At 46.7% G+C, this 23,607-nt stretch overlaps 1 protein-coding gene across 5 annotated transcripts in view; it reads right to left on the reverse strand.

Moving 5' to 3' along the window:
* The window catches only part of LIN54 (lin-54 DREAM MuvB core complex component), a 34,613-nt gene extending 11,048 nt beyond the window's left edge, over nucleotides 1–23,565 (reverse strand). The window contains exons 1-5 of one of the 5 annotated variants that reach the window (XM_032186900.1): nucleotides 23,494–23,565; nucleotides 10,604–11,331; nucleotides 5,248–5,368; nucleotides 2,471–2,616; nucleotides 760–915 (exon numbers count right to left, since the gene is read on the reverse strand). In XM_032186900.1, the coding sequence (XP_032042791.1) occupies nucleotides 760–915; nucleotides 2,471–2,616; nucleotides 5,248–5,368; nucleotides 10,604–11,296 (1,116 nt within the window). In that variant the 5' untranslated portion in view covers nucleotides 11,297–11,331; nucleotides 23,494–23,565. Of the gene's footprint in view, nucleotides 1–759; nucleotides 919–2,470; nucleotides 2,617–5,247; nucleotides 5,369–10,603; nucleotides 11,332–23,245; nucleotides 23,305–23,493 lie in introns of those variants that run through there. The other 4 variants (XM_032186898.1, XM_032186899.1, XM_032186901.1 and 1 more) reach the window with 4 other exon arrangements.
* Between the last annotated feature and the right edge of the window lie 42 nt (nucleotides 23,566–23,607).

Genomic DNA, 23,607 nt, shown 5'->3' on the forward strand with positions numbered 1-23,607 from the left:
TCTGGTCTTTTGCAGCGCATGCTACTGTGTCCACTACCTGAGCTATGTCCACTTTGCTCATTTACACTCATACACATTCCCGTGTATTTACCAAAACAGGAATACAGAGATTCAGATAGAAAAAGATTCCCCTAAGACAAAAAAGGAGGGATAAAATAAGAACTGTAGTTTGATAGGCTGCTCAATTCTGTCTCATCTTCCATTAATGCAAGGCAACTTATCCAACCTCATAGGGAGAACCTTAATTTTTTTCTAGAAATGAGACAGATGGAACTATTGACTTAAATTCCATAGGTCTCAGACCACAGCATCTTGGTTATGCAGACATTTACCACAAGAATATGAACTCCATTGTTGCAAGCCTCAGAAACACCCAGGAAGCAGCCCTAGTCAGTGGAATACAGTGTTCGTTGGTGGAAAAGACCCAGCCACTTCAGGAATTCTTCCTACTGGCACAGGGTGCCTCTCAGATGACTGGGGAGATTTAATACGCAGAGACAAGAACATGCCCCAAGTGGGGTTTCTCCAGCATGGGCACCTGCTTTCTAAGCGCGCGTGCCCTTGAGAGTGCTGCCAATAGTTGGCAGCCCTCGATGGGAGGAGTGCCTGCTCCTCCGAGCAACGTTTCTGCCAACTCTTCAGCAAATGCTGCTACAAGAACACCTTGGGACTGCCAGTTTGCAGCTTAGCACCCTAGATTCTCACGAGCATGAGATGAGACGCAGACACGCTAGAAATTAAAGGAAAGTCAGTCTGTACCTGCGCGGTTGTGTGGTTGACTATGGCCTTCCCAGGGGAGGAGGGTGCTGACTGCTGCACTGTGAGGATCTGCTGTCCTAACGCTACATTCAGTGGGACGCCCACCGTCTTCTGGGGGGAGTTGGGAGGCTGGGAGGCCACTGACACCACTGTTAGCTGCTTGGCAAAACAAAGAAGCAGTTTAAATCTCTGAGCAGCATGCAAGACCCTGTACATACACGTCCCCCTCCTCGTGAGAGAGGTACAGTTCTCCCACAGTAGCTCAAGTTCTTCCTGTGAACAAGGGCGCTGTATTCAGTCACAACTCACACGGCCTGACTGTGCAAGCACAGCACGGAGATATGGTAGAAACTTCAAGGCATTGCTGGTTTCCAGCACTGAAAGTCCCATGCAGAAAGCTAGCACTGCTTCTCTTTTCCTTTCACCCCCATCCCCAAACTCCGCACACTCAGCCTGAGCATTGTCAGGACAGATTTCTGGGTAACACCTTTCTAATCAGCACCATGACTATTTCATGACAAATGGAAGCTTTAGAGGAGGGTAGTGGAAAGGAAAAACAATCTCACTTTATACTATTAATTCAGCCAAAACATAAGAGCTTCATAAGTATTTTTCAACTTTTTTATTTCGTTTTTTTTTTTTCTTTCTGATACTTTTTCCTTTCTGACTCCTGTAATGATCCAGTTTTCTGACCAGAAATTTCTGCAGAGCGCATCATTTCAATACTCTGTTCTAAACACCCACAACCCTTCCAAGGTCAGTTTTCAACTCGTTTTTAAAATTCCTACTTCAAGTTTTAACAAAAAGAAACCCAGCTTTTGAAACCATTTGTTTTTAAAAGATACTTAGAATTATTTATCTACAGTAAACTCAAGAGGTAGCACGAAGTCTTCTCACTCCCACTCATCTATTAATTTTTATTATAAGATTGACTTAACAGCTTCCCTGCAATGCTTTTCCCAGCAATATTTCTGAAACACAAATCTGTTTGTCTAACTCTCCGTAGCTAAAAGCACACCCAAAATAAGAAAATCTTAATTCTTGTGCTAGTTTTTATACCTGCTACTTAGTTTGCATGCATTATACGTCTTGGTTCCCCCCCTGACAATCATCCTTTCTCCAGTAATATTCCTATTCTCAAGGCAATTTTAATCAGGTCTAAAATCTCAGCCTCGCCGTGATGCTTGTCTGTATCACATGAGTTATCTTCCTATCAATTGCCTGCCTGTGCCAATCTCCAGTTCTCTCAAGGATCATTGCCAATCTCATTTCTGTCAGACAAGATTAGAGAAGACTAAATTATCTATGCAGCACCAGGCGACAGTTAGTAAATGTTAACCTATTAACATAACCAAGGTCTCCTCTTAAACAGCCTGTTGAATTTTTATGAATGCATTTAAAGACAAAAAAAGGGATTATTTGAGCGCTTGGCTAGGGGAGAACAGCTGCTCTGGGAACGGATGCTGAGGGAATGGCGAGAAGTGACAGGAATGGGAAATTAACGCAGTACTGCCTATTTACTTAAAACCACATTAAAGGAGGCGGTTGAAAAACCCAGCGTGGGCCATTAACGCAGAGCGTAGTGCCACGCAACGGAGGCTCTGGAGTGGCAGGATCACAGACAGCTCATAGCCAAGACTCAAACACAGAGCTCCATTCAGATCACTTTGCAGCAGGGATGGGAGGGCTGCAGCCAGAGTGGGGTCCTTACCTTATTGGGGGATTTGAGTGGTGAGATAGCTATTTTATTCGGTGTCTGTTGTGTTGTTGTACTCAAAGAGGATCCAATAACTCCAGTCTCAGAGATCGTTATTGTCTTTGGTGGTGTTCCTGGAGCAGATTGCGAAAGAACCCTGCCTATAATCAACAAAGACACGGTCAGCTTCAGCATCCCCTTTTGGAACTTGTAAAGCTCAAGTTTTCCCTGGTTAGCACGCTGTTGATCCTTGCTTCTGAGGGTACCTTACCTACCAGGAAGGACAGTGGAATTCTTTAACTTAATTCAGAAAGAAAGCAAAAACAATCCGCATTACTACAAATGAAGGAACAGTTTTCTCAGGCTTAACAAAACTGACGTTTACTTTGAGTTTTCTGACGCATCCAGCTGGTAATTCTCGAAAGCCAGCACAGCGTCCCCAGGCACGCATCCCTCCAGTACACCTGCGCTGCACGCAAGCACTCAGCCAGCTGGCAGCGTGCTACCAAGTCCCTGGGCTACTGCCAGCGTACAGAAAAACTGTGAATTGGGAAGGGGTGGAGGGGCACTTCCCTTTAACACTCTGCCAGCAGAAACTAGCTCTATGACAGCGACCACCAAAAAGGCGCTTGGTGTCTCTCTACATCCAACTGTGACTTTTTTTCATTCCATTTGTGCTGGTGGTTGGCTTTTTCACTGCCTAACACAATACACGATACTCCTGTGAAAATACGCATGGAGGTGCAACTCCCTATACCATCTGCTTTTGCAATAGCAAAGAAGCTTAAACATCAAAAACAGCAGCTCTGAATCACAAAATCAGCCTCATGAATATTGCAAACTCTGCAAGAGCAGAAAATAGATTTTTTTTTTCATACTTTTAAGCTGCTTTCCAAAGAGTGTTTGACCACTGAGCCTTCCTCTGCTGCACTTCGGCTCAGATGTGTGTTTCTGTCACAGCCTCTCTCAGCAATTCTCTCATATTATATATATCAAAATATAAGAAAAAGCAGTGTCACTTTGCCATCCAAAGCCAACTGGTGACATGAAAATTGGGTCAGCTGCAACTAACATGATCAAGCGTCATCCGCGTAGAAAGCTGCCCTCCTCTGAAATCTACGTGCTCTGAGATAACCCTCACTTCTGTGCAGCCTAAATAACAGCACACTTGGTTGCTAAAACCACATGCAACCTGAAAATGTCACTATCTGTGGGAATTTTACCATCTTCAGTATTCAGTGCTTCTAGTTTTGTTTTTTTTTTTCCTGGTGATAGCTTTCCCTTTCTCACTGCATCCCCTCTGCACTGCTTGGCATCAGCTTCCTAAACAGAATCTGGCTGCTTATATTGACAATCCTTGTGAAATTACAACTTGCACCTTGGTTTTCAGAAATGCCCAGGCAATTAAAAGTGTCTATCATATTGAGGAAAAACACACACACAAAATCTAAACAGAACGCATGTGTGCTACACCTTCCCTAAAGTGATACCAACCTCTCAGCTGGTAAGCTGCACTGGCTGTTTGGGGTTGTGAGGGGAAGGGAAGATGTTTAGGAAGATTTCACTTAGAGAAGCATCTTCACCTCACCAGCTCAGGGAAAAGTACTTGCTGTCCTCCAGCTTATTGATTGAAAAGCTGGAAGCTTATTTCTTTAATAACACATTTGCTAGTCAGTATGATGCAGATCTGTTGTGACCTGCATGTTTCTTTTCTCTCTGGAGACAGCAAGCTATAGAAATCTAATGGAACAATAAAAACTTGCAAAAACTATTTCTGTTCTGGTTCTTTAACTGTTTGTCAGTTTTCACGTACTGCCAAATGAAAAGTTTGAAGTGGCTTGTCGGGTTTTTGAAACACAAAAAAACCTTAGTTCAGATGCATATGTGTGACTTTTTACAAGTAGCACAAGTCCTGGTTCCGTAAGGACTTAACACATTCATATGTGGAAAATATTTTAGGTCTGCTCGGAGGGGGGGCAGTCTAGAAACAGCTCTGAAGGTGACTGGCTTTCTATGTGCGTCCTTTGGAAATAATTTGCGTACCTTAAACGTTACCTGCATACAACCCCACCAAAAATCAAATGATTCAAGTCTAAGTCACCTAAACGAGCAAAGTGTAAGGTTACTGACCACTACCGGGCCCCTCATTACAAGAAGGACATGGAGGTGCTCGAGCGAGTCCAGAGAAGGGCGACGAAGCTGGTGAGGGGCCTGGAGAACAAGTCCTACGAGGAGCGGCTGAGGGAGCTGGGCTTGTTCAGCCTGGAGAAAGGAGGCTCAGGGGTGACCTTATTGCTCTCTATAGGTACCTCAAGGGAGGCTGTAGCGAGGTGGGGGTTGGTCTGTTCTCCCACGTGCCTGGTGACAGGACGAGGGGGAATGGGCTAAAGTTGTGCCAGGGGCGGCTTAGGCTGGATCTTAGGAAGAGCTTCTTTACTGAAAGGGTTGTGAGGCATTGGAATGGGCTGCCCAGGGAAGTGGTGGAGTCACCATCCCTGGAGGTCTTTAAAAGACGTTTAGATGTAGAGCTTAGGGATACGGATTATTGGAGGACTTGTTGGGTCAGAGGTTGGACTCTGTGATCTTGGAGGTCTCTTCCAACCTAGATGATTCTGTGATACATTTATCTGCTTCTACCTACATCAAAATCTTTGCTGATTTTTCCCCCAATTGCTTGAGGTGTTAGAACAGAAACTATAATAAAAATCAACACAGGAAAAAAACCCTACAATTGCCATCTCTTTGAATAACCTTAAAAAATCATAAAGCAAAACAAGTCAAGTAAGTACAACCTGCAATGACTGGTGACACTTGAGTGGTCTGCCCTGTAACGGCTTTGCTATTGATTGGTTTTGCAAAGATCAGCTTGGTGATCACTGGGCCAGAAGTTGGGGTTCGGGTCTTCTTCGCAATCTGAAAGACGGATAAAAAAATTCTCAAATAACTTGAGTGTTTTAGATCTAAATCATCATGTTAATGACATCATACAAGATAGAGCGCAATATTCACAGACAGAATAATTCATCATCTCACACTTTACCTCCATTTCTCATGTTGGAGAGAACTGGGTTATCATCTATGCCTCTTGAGAGAGCCAGCCTGCAAAGCAGGACAGCCAAACCCCTCACAGCTATCTCATAAGGTATCCCTGAACAAACACACCTCATTTTCAAGGCACCTTATTATTGTCCTGAAAATATTGTGGCCTGCCTATGTAAAAAAATATTCAAGTTAAAAGCCAAGTCTCAAAATTTCAAGGTTACAAAAAAGTTACTTTTTCAGCCACCCAGGACATAACTTGCTCCTTGAGTCACTTAAATGAGACCACTACAGCTCTGAAATGTTTCTTCACTGCTTGGAAACATTTCCTCAGCTGTTCTGACACAGCAGCACACTCCTACCCTGCAAAAGGGAAAAGGGAACGTGGATCATCAGCCCCTGAAATTCTAGGACATGGACTAGTCAAAAGCAAATCAGTACATCCAGGCCCAAGAGTAGGGCTGTGTGTCCCTTCTGTGACATCTCCCCTCTGCAGTGCAGCTGGACCAGGAAAGGGTACGTGCAGTTCAATGAGACGGACTGCACCAACGTACAGGCTTTTTCAGCAGGGTTTGGTAACGAGGACAATCAGAACTTCTTCCTCCCTTCTCCACGCTGAAGGGGCAGCTACCAGATGCATTTATCCCAACCGTTTCTATACCCTGGCATGCAGGCGTGGAAAATTCAGCCTAGAGGTGACTTCTTCCAAAGACGGCTTTAAACCACCAACTCTCGAGGCTGCCAGCAGATGAGGGCAAGCATTAGGATCTTCTCCCGTAAGTAATACTGTACTCAGGCCCGCAGATGAGCCCTATCCTGCCTCTCCTCTGCCCCATATGCCTGTGTGCATCCCACAGGCACCGGCCACAACCTGCAGCAAGGTCACAGAAGCATGAGATGGCACCAACGTGGGGAGCCACATCGAGATAACACATCTGTTCCTTTTACATAAACAAGCAGAGAAACCTTACACATGGAGACAAATACAGAGATGACAGCTACTTTCAACAGCCTGAGAAGGATGCAATTGCTTAAATGAAGCAATCAAGTAGGCTGGATGTTGTGGTTTCCTACACAAAACCCCTATTTATAGTGTTTGCTGTCTGCAAACACCTCCTTTACAGGAGCGCGGTGCCGAAGCATTGCAAGTGGTCGGCAGCGTGCAACAAATCCAGCGGGCTGCCTGCGGAGAGGGCGCGTGAGGCCGCTTGGGCTGCCCGCAGCGTGCTGGCAGCACAGCTGGGAAGCCCCAGGGTGGCACCACAGCTCCTGGCCTCGCACCGCCAGCAAACCCCACGCCGCGTGCTCGAGTTGTACCCGGCTGAGGCCAGGGGCCCCCAGGCAGCTCTGACCCTGGGCAGCACCAGATTGGAGATTGCCATGCTGTTGAAATTCATCCTAATCCTGCTGTAAGTTATCACCACAATTTACCTGCTGACGCTTCTAGTCTCCGAAGCAAGGGCAAAGTCTGGCCCAGAACATGGCCAACACCTAGCAGGAACAGTGAGCACGCAAACAGCAGCAGTTGTTTCTCACGAACAGTCATTATCCATGCTTAAATTACTCACATAAACACTTGTAAAACACCAGCCAACTGTTACCAGCGAGTATCTCAGGGAAAAGTAAAAATCCCAGAACAAGAGCTGGTCAACACGAGCAGCCCTGCTTCTAGGGGGCTCAACTTGCGATACCCTCCTCAGATTTTTTTTTTTGGGAAACTGATGGACTGGGAAGCAGCAGCTCTACATTTTCTAAGAAATGACGGAACTCCCTCAGGCTTTCAGAAATGTGGCGAAAAACCCGCATGCCCCACTGGCTGCCTCTTGGCAGTGAGCCTTTCTGAAGCATCGATAGCCCCAGTGTCTGCCAGAGCCTCCCAGGCTAAGGTGGGAAGCTCATTACCCATTTCAGTAGAGACTGGAGACACCAGAGGAAATAATCAAGGTGACAGAACGTCCTCCCGATGCTTCAGCAAGAGCAACTTCTCTGGAGCCCTCTGTCACTGCCTGTGCTGATCACAAGGAGGTGACCATTGCTCCTTTTTGCCTGTGTAAGCTAAGCACGCTCTCGGAAAGTTACTTCGAATTAGAGTGCAGAAGTACTTCATAGAGCAAAGAGCTCTTCCCTAAGAAAATTATTAGTTTAAGAAGCACACAGCAGCCTTCTTCCCCCTGCAGAAAGGAAAAGCTTAACGTGCAAGCATCTTTATTTCAAGGGTGTCTCCCTAAGCTCTTCCCACTAAACAAGATGAACAAGTGTGCTTCCATGACCAGCCTGCCTTCAACTGTCAAGCAACGTGGTATTATTACAGAAAAAGGCACTCACATACCTTGAATTTACTGCAGGCTAGGAACAGCCACAGCCACTTAGCACAAAGGAGCTAACATAGCATAAACCCACTCCCTAGATGACCTCATGGGAGCTCCTCCATGCAGCCACACCCTATCTAATTTTTACTTGGCATAACAGGAAAAAAACCTCACAGAGTCTGGAAATAGAAGACAACAGCCTACTTGAGAGAAGATAATAAGGGCCCTGAGTCAGACGCAGAGATTTGCTGTGGGCTTAGGGAGTGTGTGAGGTTATTTTCGCACAGTGAGACAAAGCCACGCTGACAGTGTGGCAGTTGTCTTGTCACAGTAGCTACAGACACGCGGATGTAACCACCTAAATGTGGAGCCGGCTACCACATCCAGACAAGTTCAGGTTGGAGCAGCTCAGCCGCAGCAGTGGTGATGGCTCTGGGCCTCTGCTTCTCACCCAAGCGCCAGGTAGCATGCCAGAACATCGTGCTTTTTCAGCCTGCATGCAAGCAGAGTCCCAGGCTGGAATTAAGTGCTGGCCAAATGGTTTCGTCCACTGCAGGGCAGTGGTTTCTACTATATCACAACAAACCGACCAGATCTACACAAGGTCTACAGAAGGGAGAGCAATAAACCTCTTGCTCCAGAAGAAGCCCGAGGTCCCGCTGTTTTACACCCCATAGCTTCATACCTCTAACATCACAGTCAGAGAGGGAGCGGAGGATTCCAAGGCACATTTTGCAGAACTCTATCAACTCTGCCTTTTCTCAAGTGCTGAGATCTCAAGCGTCACAATTAGATTCCAGTAAGACAAAAGGATTTTATTTTTGACCTGCAAAGCCCCTACAAAATTGGTAATGTAAGGAGAACTATACAGAGCTGATAGCTACCCAGGCATCACCTCCTATCAATTCGTTTTTTCAGCACAAAGTCAAGCTGCTGCGCTGCCTTGCATCCGAAACCGCTTCACATGCGTTAAGTTACACAAGACCCTTGGGAAGCAGGGAAGCATTCACTGCTTCCTTTTCCACTCAGGAGGTGCCAAGAAGGCACTGAAAGGCTGAGAGGCTCCTCAGGATCATGGGGTTAATGCATGACATCATTTTCTAAGCGTGGGTTACCTCCCTTGTCATCTATGATAGAGTAAGACCATGAATCTCTCACCTAGCCTCCTATATCCTTTTGATAATTAAGTAATTTCCTGCAGGGAGACGTACTGTCTAGGAGTTGCACGTGTAGTTGTCTTTCCTGCAGTATCGGTCACTTTTAACAAACTGAACTCTGCCTTCTTGCTTTTCATTTCTACTTCCTCATCTCCTTACAGGGGAAAAAAAAAAAAAAAAGGAATATCAGGCATCAATAATTCATTCCATTTTGCAAAAGGAAGCAAAGATTTAATAGAAAGACCATAACAAACAAATTCAACCCAACTGCAATTAAATGGATTAACAAAGGGATGCAAGCCCATTTACAATGGGTTATATTAAGGAGCCTGTAGAATTCCTCACGACAAACAGATATCAATCACTGAGTCAGTTTCTTGGTCACGGATGGCACAGGTAACCTCATGGAAGCAAAAGCTCATCGCAGTTATTTTCTTAATATCGTACTCTTTCATTTATGTGCTAGTTGGCAGTAACTGAAGCCAGTAGGAAACGATCCTACTGGTGATCGATCCCTGTGGTGATATCACTTTTTTGAAAACTGTAATGACAACTGTATCATGAACATCAGAAGGCACAAAACCAGGAGCCACACACGGAGTGCATAGACATCTTGAAAATAGTCATAACTATTAAACAGTTTTGTCTGGAGATATGACACAGCAACGAAGGAGGGGAAAGCAGATACCGGTGCAGGGATCATCTGCTGATTTAAACCAAACTACCTGGACAGTTGCTTATGCGTGCTTACCATGAAATGCTAGCGGGGGAACTTAGCAGTGCTCATGGCATGCTTAAAAGTAACACTAAAAGTTACTTGAAGAATTTCAAGTGCGGGAAATTTGTTTTCATTCGTGTACTTTCAGTTTCCTTTCTCATTTCACTAATTTCAATTATCATTTTCCACCATAACGTGCACTGAGTTCTAGTTTTTCTTCACCGTCATCTAGAAAGAAGTTGTTCACATTTAGTTCTGCCACACATGAGATGAAAATCAGGCCCTTTCATTAATAACTTGAGTTTTACAACACCTTTTCAGATCCCATCAGATTCTGTTTTTAGTTACCTCCAGATCCATGCCTGAGTTGGGAAACAGCACTTAAGAGACATCCAACTTACAATTCTGCCTAGTTGATCAATATCTATTGATAAGCTTAAGCAGATTTGAGGCAGATGAGATGTACCTTTCTGTCACTTCTCAAATACTGTACGGTTCTTTGGAGACTTTATTTATAACAAGCTCAATGTAAGAGGCAGAAGCTACTTGATCATACAAGAGGAAAGCCGTGCACATTCTGAATAAAGAAATGCCAGGCATAAGGAGTTCAATTCAGTCTTCTGAAAGCATGTAGAATTTATTTTTATCAAATGAAAACAATGGGAAAACTCTCTTCAATGAATTTTGATAGCTCACTTTCTCTGAGGCAAACCCTAAATTCCTAGACAGTAGCTAGAGGTAGAAGACATTAAGACTGTAAATGCCTACACAGATGAAAAAGCAGGCTAAGAGCAGCACTGTACTTTTATACAAGGAATGAATGCGAAGGCTGAAAGCAACTGCGTGGCAGTCAGCGAAGGAAGCAGACAACAGTTGCACCAACAGAATTGTTTTACAGAGGTTTCATCAGCATAACTCACTTTACCTGTACTGTTTTTAATTGCTGGGTCTGCAAAACAGAAGGCTGGGCGGCAGTATTTATCAGCTGACTTCCTTGCGTCAAAGCTGAGACACCAACAACAGGTTTCACTTCTGACCGGCCTCCGATAACAACTTTGATCTGCTGGCCTTGTACCTTCGAGTCTCCGGCTTGGCCTTGGGATGCAGCCTTCTGCGCCTGCGGGAGCTGGCTATGGGGTAACGCTAAAACAATGGGTTGGCCAGACTTGCCCAAAGTTGTTACGATGAGCTTTTGCCCGTCTGGTTTAATACTCTGATTGCCTATTTTGAGGTCGGCAGCCTTGTTCAAAAATATCTGATTGGCTGAGATCGTGACCGGGGTCTGAGCACCGAGTTTATGGAGGCCACTTTGAAAGGCAGGCTTTACTATCGAGTTTCCCTCAGTTTTGGCAGTCGCGGTGTTCACCGCCGCATCGCCTGAGTGATTACTGGGCGCAGTAACCGCTTCTGCGGTGACTGGGGCTGTAGTCGTAGTCGAAGAGTCACCGGTGGAACTTATGTTCACTATTTCTTCCAGTTCTGTTTCCATTGGAATAGAATCTCCCATCGGTGATGACACAATAACCGCCTCGATGCTGTCATCTTCCACCAGCGTTATCCCGGTGTCCATTATTTCCTCAGGGAGCAAGCTGTTCACTTCTGCTGAAACCACCTCCATTGTGGCAGTTTTGGCAGTGGTGACTAGAGCAGGTACTGCAATAATAGGAGAAAAAACAAAGAGAAGTGAGTGGTTTCCAGAACACAGACATTTTGCAAAGCTTTATGAATGACATCACCAAAAAAAGAAAATGTAGTAGCAGAAATTCTTAACAACTAACCCATTTAGCTGGATTTAGTTACAAGAATTTACACCAAAGCTCTTCAACATGATCCATTAAAGTGAAATAAAGGTGTCAACTTCCTGTTGATTACCAGTCCACTCTTGGCAATTTTGTATGCCTAGAGAAAGCATTCCCCCCAAGATACAGTATGTTGTTCAGAGATTTAAGCTTACTGAGATATAAAGCAGGAGGTAAAAAGCTTTGCAAATCCAATAGACAGTGATGACTTTTGTCACACACATCAACATCTACTAGCAAGGTATCAGCGACTCGATTCCCAGAGCTGAAGTAATGGGGTTCATCCTTGTCTAAATCCTCATTTCAGAACTGTCAGGCAAACAAACAGCTGCCTGGTAAGGGGCTGTATTTACCCCAGAAACCAGCCGCAGTAGCAAGCTAAAGCCCTGCCCTTCCACGGTGAACGTCCATTCCTCTCTGCTGGCACGGAGAAATGCAACTCAATTTTTCTTTTTCTACTTGCAAGAGCCCCAACTCAAAGTGCTTCCTAAAAGCCAAACAATCACTACCCTGTCTGAATGCTAACAGGATTTTTTTGCATGGGTTACTGAAAGGACCATCTCAGATAGCAAATCCACAGTTAGTTTCGGAGCCCCAGTCAGTTCCCACTTGAGAAACCTTAAGGACGGTGCTGGGAGCAGCTGCACCCACTATTGCCACAAACTGCATCCTTGCCAGAGGCTGCACGCAGCACCTCAAAGCTTTTCCTCCATTTGCTGACCCCTCAGCACACTCAGGCGCTGCATGGGTGAGTACACAGCACGGGTATACGTACTCCACACACCCTTAAATTATTTCAAACAATACTGCTTTAAGTTGCATTTCTAAGTGCTATTCCCTAGAAGAAAGGCCATTCTTAGTATACTTCAGCAGCATAAGCAGAACACACTGCTTATATGTATCTAAACAGTTATACAGTGCAAAAGGAACTTATTTATATTCTTTATTCTTACCATTTGGTTATGCTACAAACCAGTAGACGGTTGCTAAATACCTCTCTCTCTTTGAAAAAAATGAAACGAAAAATGCAACAGAGTCAGGATTTTAAACAGAACTCTGAGTTCTAACCTCCCGCATATCAAAATGCAGAGGGAAAAGACATACGTTGCTTCAAGTCAGGCATTAAAACCTGTAAGTTAAAAGAAAAGAAACATTACATGTGGTTGGAATAACAGTATACAGCCATCAACACTGCAAGATTCTTGAGGTATGAGGTCTTACCGCTTTACAGATGGCTTTCATTACTGTATTTAGGCTCATGTCATCAAAAACAGCAAGAAAAAGAAAACACAAACGTACCTCACTTGTTTGATTTCTTTGTTTATTGGATAGAACTGAACTAGATGCACGAAATGAAATGATGAAAATCTTGTCCTACCTGCTGCTGTCATCAAAAGCCACTTCAACATCCAAGCACATCATATTTTTAGGTATTTACCCAGGATTTCTCAACCACTCAGCTGTTTACTTTTGCAAATGTTTTTATAGCAAACATACTGTTTCCATTTTTTCAGTTCCTCTAGTAAAATGTTTTCCAATAATAAAAGGTCACCAAACTCTTAACATTCTAACGGATCTGAGACCTTCGAGCGAGCACAGAGAAAATACACCGCTATTTTAACCAGATTTCGAAGTTTCTTTGGCTTCACCAACTACACCTGGAGTCACTTGGCCTTGCCAGAGCTTTACCCAGACCTCCAAGAAGGACGCATCTGTAAGCTTTTAGATGTTTGTAGCTGACAACCGAAAGAAAACCTACACCAAAGAAGTGGGTAAGCACACCATGGGATTGAAGAACTCCCCCAGGACTGTATGGTCAGTTTCACAAACAGATCATTTCATGCCACAGAACAATGGTCATGCAACAAATTAAAAGCTCTCCTAGAAAGTTATGGAAAGAAGATTGCTTTAATAGAAGACTCTACCCCAGCACTGCTCAGGACATAAAATTAGCTAAATATGCATCAAAAATAGTAAAGTAAATAAACAGAGAAAAATTAGGGACTGAAGTGCATCATCAGCAAGGTTTGGCAGCAATCACTTCATTGAATTACTTTCTGTCACCTACTGAGAGAGCAGACAGCAGTTAGGAGGGCAGCAGGGAGTGAAGACCAGCTCAAGTGGCCCACCTCTGCCCATCTGTCTGAGGGCACAGACCCACACCTGATATTCACAAGAAAGAAAATGGAGAACAACTTGAACCTTGCTGTTACCCGACCTCATGCTCCAATACTCCTGAATGCTGTATTTGTTTCTAAAAAGTCTTATTAAAAAAAGATCACCACGTTCCTATCAATATAGCTTCACGAAGGTTAAAAGATTTCTAAGTCGGAGGATCAACACGTGATGACATTGGCAAAATGCAGAATGGAGATAAGGGTTCTGACAGCTACCTGTGAACTTTGATCTCTTTTCTCCTTTTCTTTGTGAGTATGCCAACACAAAATCTTCAGGAAAGTAACCGTGTTAAGTACTGAGTGCTATTATTACACCTTTGTTGTGAAAACATGCAGATCTATCACATTAAACAGGAAAAAAACATATCAAAACAACAGGCAGAGTAAAACAGCGGTGTGGAAAGCAGTGAGCACGAAGGCAGTAGCACCAGCTGGGTAAAAACAGCTGAGCTCCCAGTCTGCACAGCCAGCAGCGAGGGCTCTGCACTGTGAGAACTGTCCAGGGGAAAAATACATGCTCTGACAGGAAGGCTGACAGACCAGGGTGTCCAGGGTGCAGCTGCAGTAATGCCCTGAGCACAAGCAGCCGCCTGGAAGGGGAAAGTGAAGCCCTAACCCAAAAGCTTCATGAAGGCATCACATCCGACACAGCCCCTGGTGGCAGGGACGGCTCTGGGGTCTCCAGACCTGCTGCCCCACGAAGCGAACCAAACGGCAAGCAAGCAGCCCTGCCAGGCACAGCGGGCACCTGAAGGCGGAGCAGAGCTGTTTGGAGCCAGCAAGGGCAAATACCTTCGGATTCTTGAGCTATGGACAGCAAGAGCCTTCCAAGAGGAGGAACGATGAAACACCGGAGTGAAGTCCTACCCTGACAAGGTTACTGCTGGTACAAGCATCTGAGGGACAAATGGCATGGGGATGTGTGCCACCTGCACAACTAGCTGCTGGAAAACTACCTTGTGCATCACTCACCACGAGCAGAAGGTCCTGAACCAGAAAATAAACTGCTCTGAATCCTTGCAGTGGCAGAGATACAAGTGTCTCTGCATCCCCTTGGCTCCACCACAGCTTTTCCAAAGGTCTGCAAAGTTCACAAACGATTGTTACCTTCCTATTGAGGGCTGGCTGATACCAAAGGGGTAACGTTTTGAGTGCTTGGCCTCTGCAAGGGAATGAGGCAACACCAAGGCTTCTCTGCCAAATAGAGGTGCAATGGGGGAACTGTCTGCAGGCTGCACCTCATATTTCAGGATTTTACAACTCCAAACTCTTGCAATATTTGTATAAAGTTGCAATATCAAAATCAGCATATTCCTAGTATGCTGATCTAGTAAGAGTTAAAAGAAATAACTTAATCTATTTCTACATCCACTTAATGGAACAGAGGCAAGAGCAGGAGGAAGCAGTGGAAATACAGAATGAATCCTGGATGATTACGGTTCACAATTTTTAAGTTATTCACTTGGGAAACGTGAGATACTTCCAGCCACATGCAATTAAAATCGAGGTGCTTAAACGCTTCTCAGTTGTTCAGCTTTTGCTCATGCACACTTTTCAATAGCAGCAATCTCGAGGTTCCGAGCTGAATGTATTTTTTTTTGCCTTAATACCTAGAGATTAAGCAACGCAAAATTACTCAGCATTGACTGGTTGGATTTCTTTTTTTGGGGCAGCTTCCAAGTTCCCCTCAGTGGGAAAAATGCAGAAGCCATTTCTCCACCTGCTCCCACTCCCCTTCCTCAACTTCCAGCACGTGGCAAGGAGGCAGACAACAAACACCTTGCACTTCAGCTGTGGAAGTCAGCTTTCCATGCTGTGGTCGCTGATGTATAAAAAGAGTGACAGGGACAGATAAAGACCAGCAAGCCAAAAATCACACCGAGGAACAGAAACTGTTCTGCACAGACTTGCTTTAAAAAGAGTACAAAAGCACAATCAACAACACAAATCTCTTTGCTTGAAGTTGAGTAAAATCCATCTTCTGTTTGCCTTGAAACAGAAATGCTTTATCAAGACAGATGAAACGTGCTGCCTTTACTAGAAAGCCTTGATCTGAAGGTACCCACAGCTTCAGAAGTGACACACGCAACGTGACCACCCCTTTCCTTCTCCCCAGCCTCTCCGATGCAAACAGGCTGCTGGGCTCAGTTGTCCTGCGACCTGTGGCTGTTTTCTCCTCATCAGGCTGAGTTCTCCCACACAAGGCATCACAGCGAGCTACCGCAGAAATTAGATTACACACACACAGAGTACAAAAGCAATTTTCACAACAAAACTAACAAAGACCTTCGACATAGTACATGACCAAAAATCCCCATGAGTCAGAAACCCTTTCATGTGAAACAGAAGCTAGAAAGAAAGGGGAAAAAGCCACAGCCAAGTTTTTGATGAAAACAGTATGTCACAGAGGTTGTCAGCGCTTGACTTACATTGCATGTACGCATGTGCTCTCTAAAAGACCATCACTTCAAGAACCGCAGGTATCTCCCCTGGATTGGGCAGCCCCTTTTCACCACAAGAAGAAAGCACTGTATGGCCCAAATGCTCCTTCAGATATGAAACCAGACGAGCAAAGCAGAAGGCACTAGCCGGGGCTGATTACAAAGAGGTATTACGCAGCATTACTGAAAAAGCCATGCTCCTGAGTTAACTCTCCTGAGTTAATCCTGACCAGAAAACCCAGCCACTTACAGGTTACACTACTGTCCTAGGCATGGCCCAGACACTAGACACACATCTATTAAGAAGGTGGCCAAAACCCAGGCTGTTTTACTAGCACTAGCCTGTATCTCGTGCCAAATCTGCATTTTCCATTTGCATACACAAACAGTTTGCTCCCCGCAGTCCACACTTTGCGCGTTGGCTGTTGGTGGCTCACCACACGTGTAAGACATGCACTCCTGCCTGGTTCTGAGGACGACAGTGGACCAGCTGATGAGAAAACTGCTCCTCAAGAAGGGCTCAGGGTGGAGCGGCACATCCGTGTTAAGGTTCGAACAGAGAATGAAATAATTAGGACAGCTCTTTATGCTCCTATTACTGACAAACAGAAGTGTGAATGGGATTGACCACTGAAGTAGGTTCCGTATGGATCTGTATACCCTCCTCTCCTCTTAGGAGGGAACCACTGTGTAGGTTGCTTCGACATGATAAGGCTCAACCCTGCCTGTTTAGCCAGCTGCTTATTGCAACCCTGGAGGAAAGAATGGGGCACTTCTAACATTTATTGCAGCACAACACTTCAAAGCGGTTCAGTTTGCTTTCTGTAATGGGAAACAACATCCTACTTCCAAGCAGAGCTTCAATGCAAACTAAAAATAAAGTGGAAACCAAAAATCAGAACACTTCCCTTCACCCTTCCCTTGGCTTGCACACCATTGCCATCATTTTCACGACACACAATAGCACCAGTTCAGAGCAACAGAACTTCACTGGTGTTCTTATGATCACTGAATATGTTCCGAAGGTGTTGCTGCCACGAACAGTCTGAGTTTCCTGTCTGTTGATGCTGGGTCTGTGCATTTAATGAAGCATTTCTAACCTTAGGTTCCATGCAAACTTTGTGGTGAGACCAAAAGAAATACCCTGAAACTAACATGAACATGCTTGAGTTTTGTATTTAGTCCGAAAGTAAAGGATGAACAATCTGACAACAAAATGACTATGGCCATAGTGAACTTACCTTGACTGGAAAACTACCAGAGACGTGAAATCTATCGGCCCCAGAAACACAGATTTGAGAAAAGTGCTTCTTCTCAGTCTGTTCAATATAGCTGGAAATTGTCTTGCTTTCCAAGTTCAGGCTATGGCAGACTTCAGACCCCACAGCGCTATCGCCCCAAACACGCAGCAGAACGAGGAGCATGGAAGCTGCCAGCCAAGGCTCGATAGCGAGTTCCCCACCGACTCCTAAGGTGTTATCACGCTGGGCACCTTTGCAGGGTAGGCCTGCTGCCAACAGCTCCTGCACGAGTTCATGGTAGCACTGTGCTTATGTGAAAGCGTTCATCACAACAGCACTGGAAACCACTGACTTGACTGAGGCTTTGCGAATGGGGAAGAGCGATGATGAGGCAGTACATCACACATGTACTTGAGCACCTTTGCCCAGTCAGTACGCTACACAGTTTATTCTAACCCAAATTAAACCACGTGCAACCCTGATTTCACTTCCAAAAATACTCTACAACACAGCACAATGAAGCATTTTGTACTAAAACTTTATTCCTTATGTGTCCTATGCAATCATTTGAGTCTTTTCTTGCAATAATTTGCCCCAAACCCACACACCTACCTGCAGATCTCGGCAGCTGTCCCAGTACCAAGCATGACAACTCCACAAGTGTACTCGCTCACAGGACTGAGCTGAAGATAAATAGCTTGCCTGCAGGCAAACCACGACTAGCTCTTGGTGCCAAAAACACCATTACCCCTCCCTCCCACTTCCATCTCTAGATAAAAGACCTCCAAATTGCTTTTGAAAGAAACTTATTTGAATAACCAGGATTATACAGTATCTGACTGGCTTTTGTGCCAGTCTTAATCACATCACAATTTTGAGACAAAATACCAACCCAATAGGTGAAATGAGAATTTCACTGAAATCTTGGTTTCTCCTCCAGAACTACATGGGCCACTTCCAATGCAAGCTTCTCACGTGCCTGAAGATGGCATCACAGAAGGTCCCAGAGCTTCTGTATGCATAACACGAACACCAACTGCTAAGTTTTCTCAAGTACCTGTACAAAACCCAGGTCGTAGAGAAGCTTTTGCAAGCTGCCGGCTCCTACTTTTGCAGCCAGAGGTGAGCACTGGCACATGGGGCACGACCCAGAGCCGGCTGTGCACAAGGAGCCGGCCACGGCAGGTTGTGTGCTGTGGCTCAGCACCGCACCAACAAACCGTCCCATGGGCTCGCCTTACTGTGCTGCACTGCTGTCCACAACAACAATGCCCGAGGTGCCCAGGACAAGCCAACACCCCGCAGCGTCCCATCGCACCAGCACCAACCCATTCTGTGCAGGAGACAAAAAAACAGAACACTGCTACTTTGTGTAAAGTTCCGGACATCAGCCCAGCAAACAGAACAACCTTAGTTCAGGAGAAGCTGGAATTAACAGTATAAAAATACAAGGCTTGTAGTTCCCACAGATTGCCGCCCTCTGGCTAGCGCCAGGGACACGGAATAGCAGCCCGTGCAACGCAGAAACAAGCCACAGGTCAGAAGGAGACGACAAGGTCACTTGCTGCTGTAAGATGCTTTCAATAGCAAAAAAAAAATCTAAGAGAAACCATTTTATCGGGTCATTTTACACAACAAAACAAGACAAAGAACGTGCCAACTCACTTCCTTGCTTACTGTATTCTTGCCCCTCTTTTTGCCCACTACGTACAGCGCACATCAGCTGGTCCAGGTCACCCAAACTCACCAAGTTCAATGGTGCAAAAAGAGGGAAAATGCACTTCTAAACAGACTCTTGACAGTCAAAATCTTTCCTCTCATTTGCCAGCAAAGCTTTCATGGAAGCATATGCATAGCCAAGATTTGTCCGGTACTTTATCATCACATTTAAGACCACAACTGCGTGCAGGCAATCTCAGGCCACTACACAATTTGCCCAATTATTTGCAACCCCTCTGTTCTGCTCCTGTTTCAATAATGGGCAAAGGAGCGTCATTCATTTTATGCATTCCTTGTGTCCTTACTCCCTTTTCTGCTTCATGTTTTGTCTTCAAAATTGCAGGGTTTGTTTTGTTGTAAAGCAGGGAACTACAAAATCACTCAGCACTGCATTTTGATTTTTTTTTTTTTTTCAACAGAGGGTCTTTTGTTTCAGCTTACTGGACTGGAGATGGCCTTAAAAATACACGTCTCAAAAACGGCATTGCTAAGAAAGCTACAATTAACAAAGGTAAGAGAGAAAATTACTAATCTAAGCCTGCAAACTCAATATGTTTGTATACGTAACAGCAAAGCAAAAACAAATCGTGATGACATTGTAAAAAAAATGTACCTATGTGGAACAGATAAAATAATTTCCATTCTCTTTGCCGTTGTCTGCAGAAGACAAGATAGCGGGAATTGGTCTGCACCCTTCCCAGAGGAACACAGTTCTAGATTTATCAAATACCATGCCAATGCGAATTATTGTACAAAACCCCACCTTGCTCCTTACCAAATGCTTATTACATAATGCGGGTAAGCAGCCGTTTTTTTCATCAGCTGCGAGGAACACCAAGAAAAAAAATAATCAGGTGTTATATCTAAGGAGACATTTCATGTTCTTCGCCATAAATTCATCCGGCTATAGGCACAAAATTCAAAATAAAGGTTCCCAAGGCAACCGTAACTCACTGGTGGCGCAGCAGCCCCTTCCCAGGCTGCATGGTGTGCTGCGCGCCATGCCTGCCACGGTGCCCTGTGCAGTCCCAGTGCGGACAAGGTGCACCTCGTGGCACCCCGTACTCCTTGGGAGTCACCCACCTCGAGCCCAGGGCATGTGACAGCTTTACACCTCACAGTTCAACTGTGCTGGTTCATTCACTTCTAATGGGGAAAGATTAGGCTTGTGTCCCTCTGCCATGTTCACAAGAGGCACTAGCCGTTTTCTTAAGAAGGGCCGGAGGAAAAAATTAAATCCACTTGCCCACTCAGCAGCCACGAGGAGATCCTTCCTCCCTTGGCAAGTTGTGGGTCATGTCAGCTTCCATTATGATTTTAGGAGGAACACCAGTAGCAAAAAAAACCCTTATTTGTCAACAAACTGGCAATTGGCTACTAAGCACCTGCTCCTATTTCTATTACATTAATACCGCAAAACATCAGAGGAATATCTTCTCATGGGTATTTAAAATATCATCTGCAAATTTGACCGCTGTGTGGTATGTCATCATCAGCACTACGGGGTTATATTCCAAGTTCCAACACCATCACTACTACTCAAGCTCTCCTGCCCTCCTTTGGCCCATCCATTTCCCCCCCAACACGCTCCCTCGTAGCTGCAGGGAAGGAACAGATCAAGGAACGGAGCTGGGTTAGATCCAGCCTTCCAAACCCAACCCGAGGCTGTCGCAGCCCTCCTTCCTCCAGCTGCTGATGCTGGGGCCCAAGAGGCCTCTGGCAAAGCCGTTGCCATGTGCTAACCCAGCAGGACCCCACACCCCAGAGCCATGAATGGATCTGGCCAGGTCGGTGAATGGGACAGGTCAGCTCAGAAGCTGCGAGTGCCAGAGCCACTGCAGGAAACTTCACCCAAGCACATGATGCAGCTGGGCTGGGGTCCCAGGGAAGCCCGGCCATCTCCCTTCCTCCCTGCCCCTCCCAGCTTGGCATTGCTACTCCCTGCACAGCTTGTGCCTGGAGACGGGGATGCTTCAGCTCGGCACCAGCTTGCAGCAAAGAAGTCAGTTCCAAGCAAGCAGGAGCAGCAGGAGAGGGCAGTGCAACCAGGTCCTCCCGTGGTGGCGGGCCGTACGCTGTGACAGGCTGCCTGGCCCGCATTTGCTCCAGCTTCCAACCAAGCCCAGGTCAGATTCACGCAGATCAGCCTTTCGGTGTGTGGTCTACGTGTAGCTGCCTAAATGCTTACGCGGCATAAGAGAAAGGGAAAGCATGCAAGAGGAATGAACCGACAGGGAGAAGCTGAGCCATCAGCAGCAAGCAGGGCTGTGAGCATGCATAGGCATGTGTTCCAAGCCTCCCAAAGAAATGGGAGAATAATATATAGAAAGAAAAGGGAAAACTATGAAAGCTGGCAAGGAAATCTCTGCCCAGACACTGCAATATTTACAATGAACTATGTTTTCTAACAGAAAGCTTTTACTGCTTTGCAGATTTGGTCTCATTTCATTTAAGAGAAATAAAAGTGAGATGGGGGTGAGAAGAGCATATTAAATTATATGGGTAGTCGTGAGACCACTGGGATTTTTTTTGGTAAAGCTAATATTGAAACAAGAGAACCCAGGAAAACCAGATGACAACTTATCTCAAGAACATCAGATTCATCTAAAGAGGCTTGTAAAACCTTCTTCAGAAAGGCTTTGTGTGTCTGTAGTAAACTGCAGTTATCTCAAGGAAGAGCAGAAACAAGCAGGGGATAAACAGACTGTGGGGCTGTGTCTGTACCTGGAACTCGTAGCCTGGCTCAGAACATGGCCCAGAAGTAGGGATGGAGCTGTGACCAGGGCGGGAACGCCTCTGAGAGCAGAAGTACAGCCTGCAAAGGGCAGTGACACACGCGGAGGAGCTGAGGAGCCGCCAGTCTGTACCTGGGTCTGGAACATCTGAAACGTGAACCTGTCGTGCTGCATAGCTATGCGTCTCACTGCCAGTCGAGGGGTCATTCTGGATGTCTTCTTTTTTTCCCGTGTAAGACAAATGTTTCTGTTTTCTACCATTATAAAGCTAGCCAGTCTGGTTGTAGGCTGCCCTGGGAACCCCATGCTGCTTTGCAGGTTTTCTAAGTGGCAGAGTAATCCAAGCTACTAAAGAGTAAGGCCTGATAAAACGCAAGCCCTAGGAGCAGACCTTTTAGAGACCTTTTTCTGCTTCTCTCTGGGAGGTCCTGCAGCTAAGAAGAAAAAAAACAGGAGATTCTCTCCTAGGCATTTGTAATGAATTCCACCACTGCCACATACAGATTCCTTAGGACATCAGAAAGCATTTTTAAGCACATCTTAAGTAGGAAAGGGCCACTTCTATAGTATAGGAAGGGAACAGAGCACAAACAGAAGAGAGTGACATGAAGAAACATGGTTTGTTGCAGAAGCAGAGCTCAACAACCTTCTGTAGAGAGTCTCGCTACGTCTCCCATAAAATATTTTTGAAACAAGCGTAAAGGAAATGAAACCAAGGAGCTTAGACCGAGCGCTTTCCAAAGCCTAAAAGAAGGCGATAGCTCCACATGTGAGGCGTCAGCATCCCTGAGGTTGGGATCCTCCAGCACTCTCCATCGTCACACTTCCAGCTGACCTGCGGTCCGCAGACCCTTAACCTTTTTCCTGAGAAGCTGAGCTGAACGGCTGGGCGCTCAGTAACGGGCTGTCAGGGCTGGGACGCGCACACGAGTGCGAGCAAAACAAACAACGCCAGATACAGCTCCCGAGACGTCACCTCCACACTTCGCCTTGCATAACCAACTTCTGAACCCCACAGCGCTCCGGGAGGCACGGAGGGCGGCTTCCAGCCACCGAGCCGCCGGGGCTGCCCTCTCCGGCGCTGTCCCCGGCAGCCTGGGGGGCGCTTCGCCCTCAGGGCGTGCACGGAGCGGGCGTTTGGGGGCAGGCCGGGCTGGTGGGTCCCTCCTCGCAAGACCCCCGCCGCGGAGGAGGCACCGGGGCCAGCGGCCGCCTGGGGTCGCCCCCTGCCCGCTGGGTTTTGCCCCCCCTGCCCGCTGCCGTGCGGCTCCTGGCCCCACAGAGCCCCCCTCAGACAAAGGCCGGGCCCCGGGAGGCACCGGGCGGGCGCCGGCTCCTCCCCGCCGGCCGGGCCGGGGCCCTGCAGCCTCCCGGGGCCGCCTGAGGAGCCGCGAGCCCCTAACGGCTCCCAACGGCCCCCAACGGCCGCCCCCCACCCCCGTCCCGGCGCCTCACCTCAGCGGCGCGGGGGTGGCCGGGAGCCGCCGGCCCCGTTTCGAAAGCTCCGCCATTTTCCGCCCGGCCCCGCCGCACCTGCCCCAACCCCAACCCCAAGCCCAAGCCCGGCCCCGGCCCCGGGGGGAGGCTCCCGTTCCCCGCCGCCCCTCACGGAGCGCCCCGCGGGGCCGAGCCTGCGCCCTGCCGCCGGCTGTCAGCGCCCCGCCGCCGCCGCACGGCTCTGCCTTCCCGCCCCCCGCGCTCACCGGGCGGCCGCTGCCCTTCCTCGTCGTCCTCCTCCTCCTCCTCGTCCTCGTCGTCGCCTCAGCTCCGTTCAGGCTCCGCCGCCCCGCTTCCCCCCCCCCCCCGCCGCGGCGCCC

Source organism: Aythya fuligula, chromosome 4 (assembly GCF_009819795.1).
Source record: "Aythya fuligula isolate bAytFul2 chromosome 4, bAytFul2.pri, whole genome shotgun sequence".
In the NCBI taxonomy this organism is placed as follows: Eukaryota; Metazoa; Chordata; class Aves; order Anseriformes; family Anatidae; genus Aythya; species Aythya fuligula.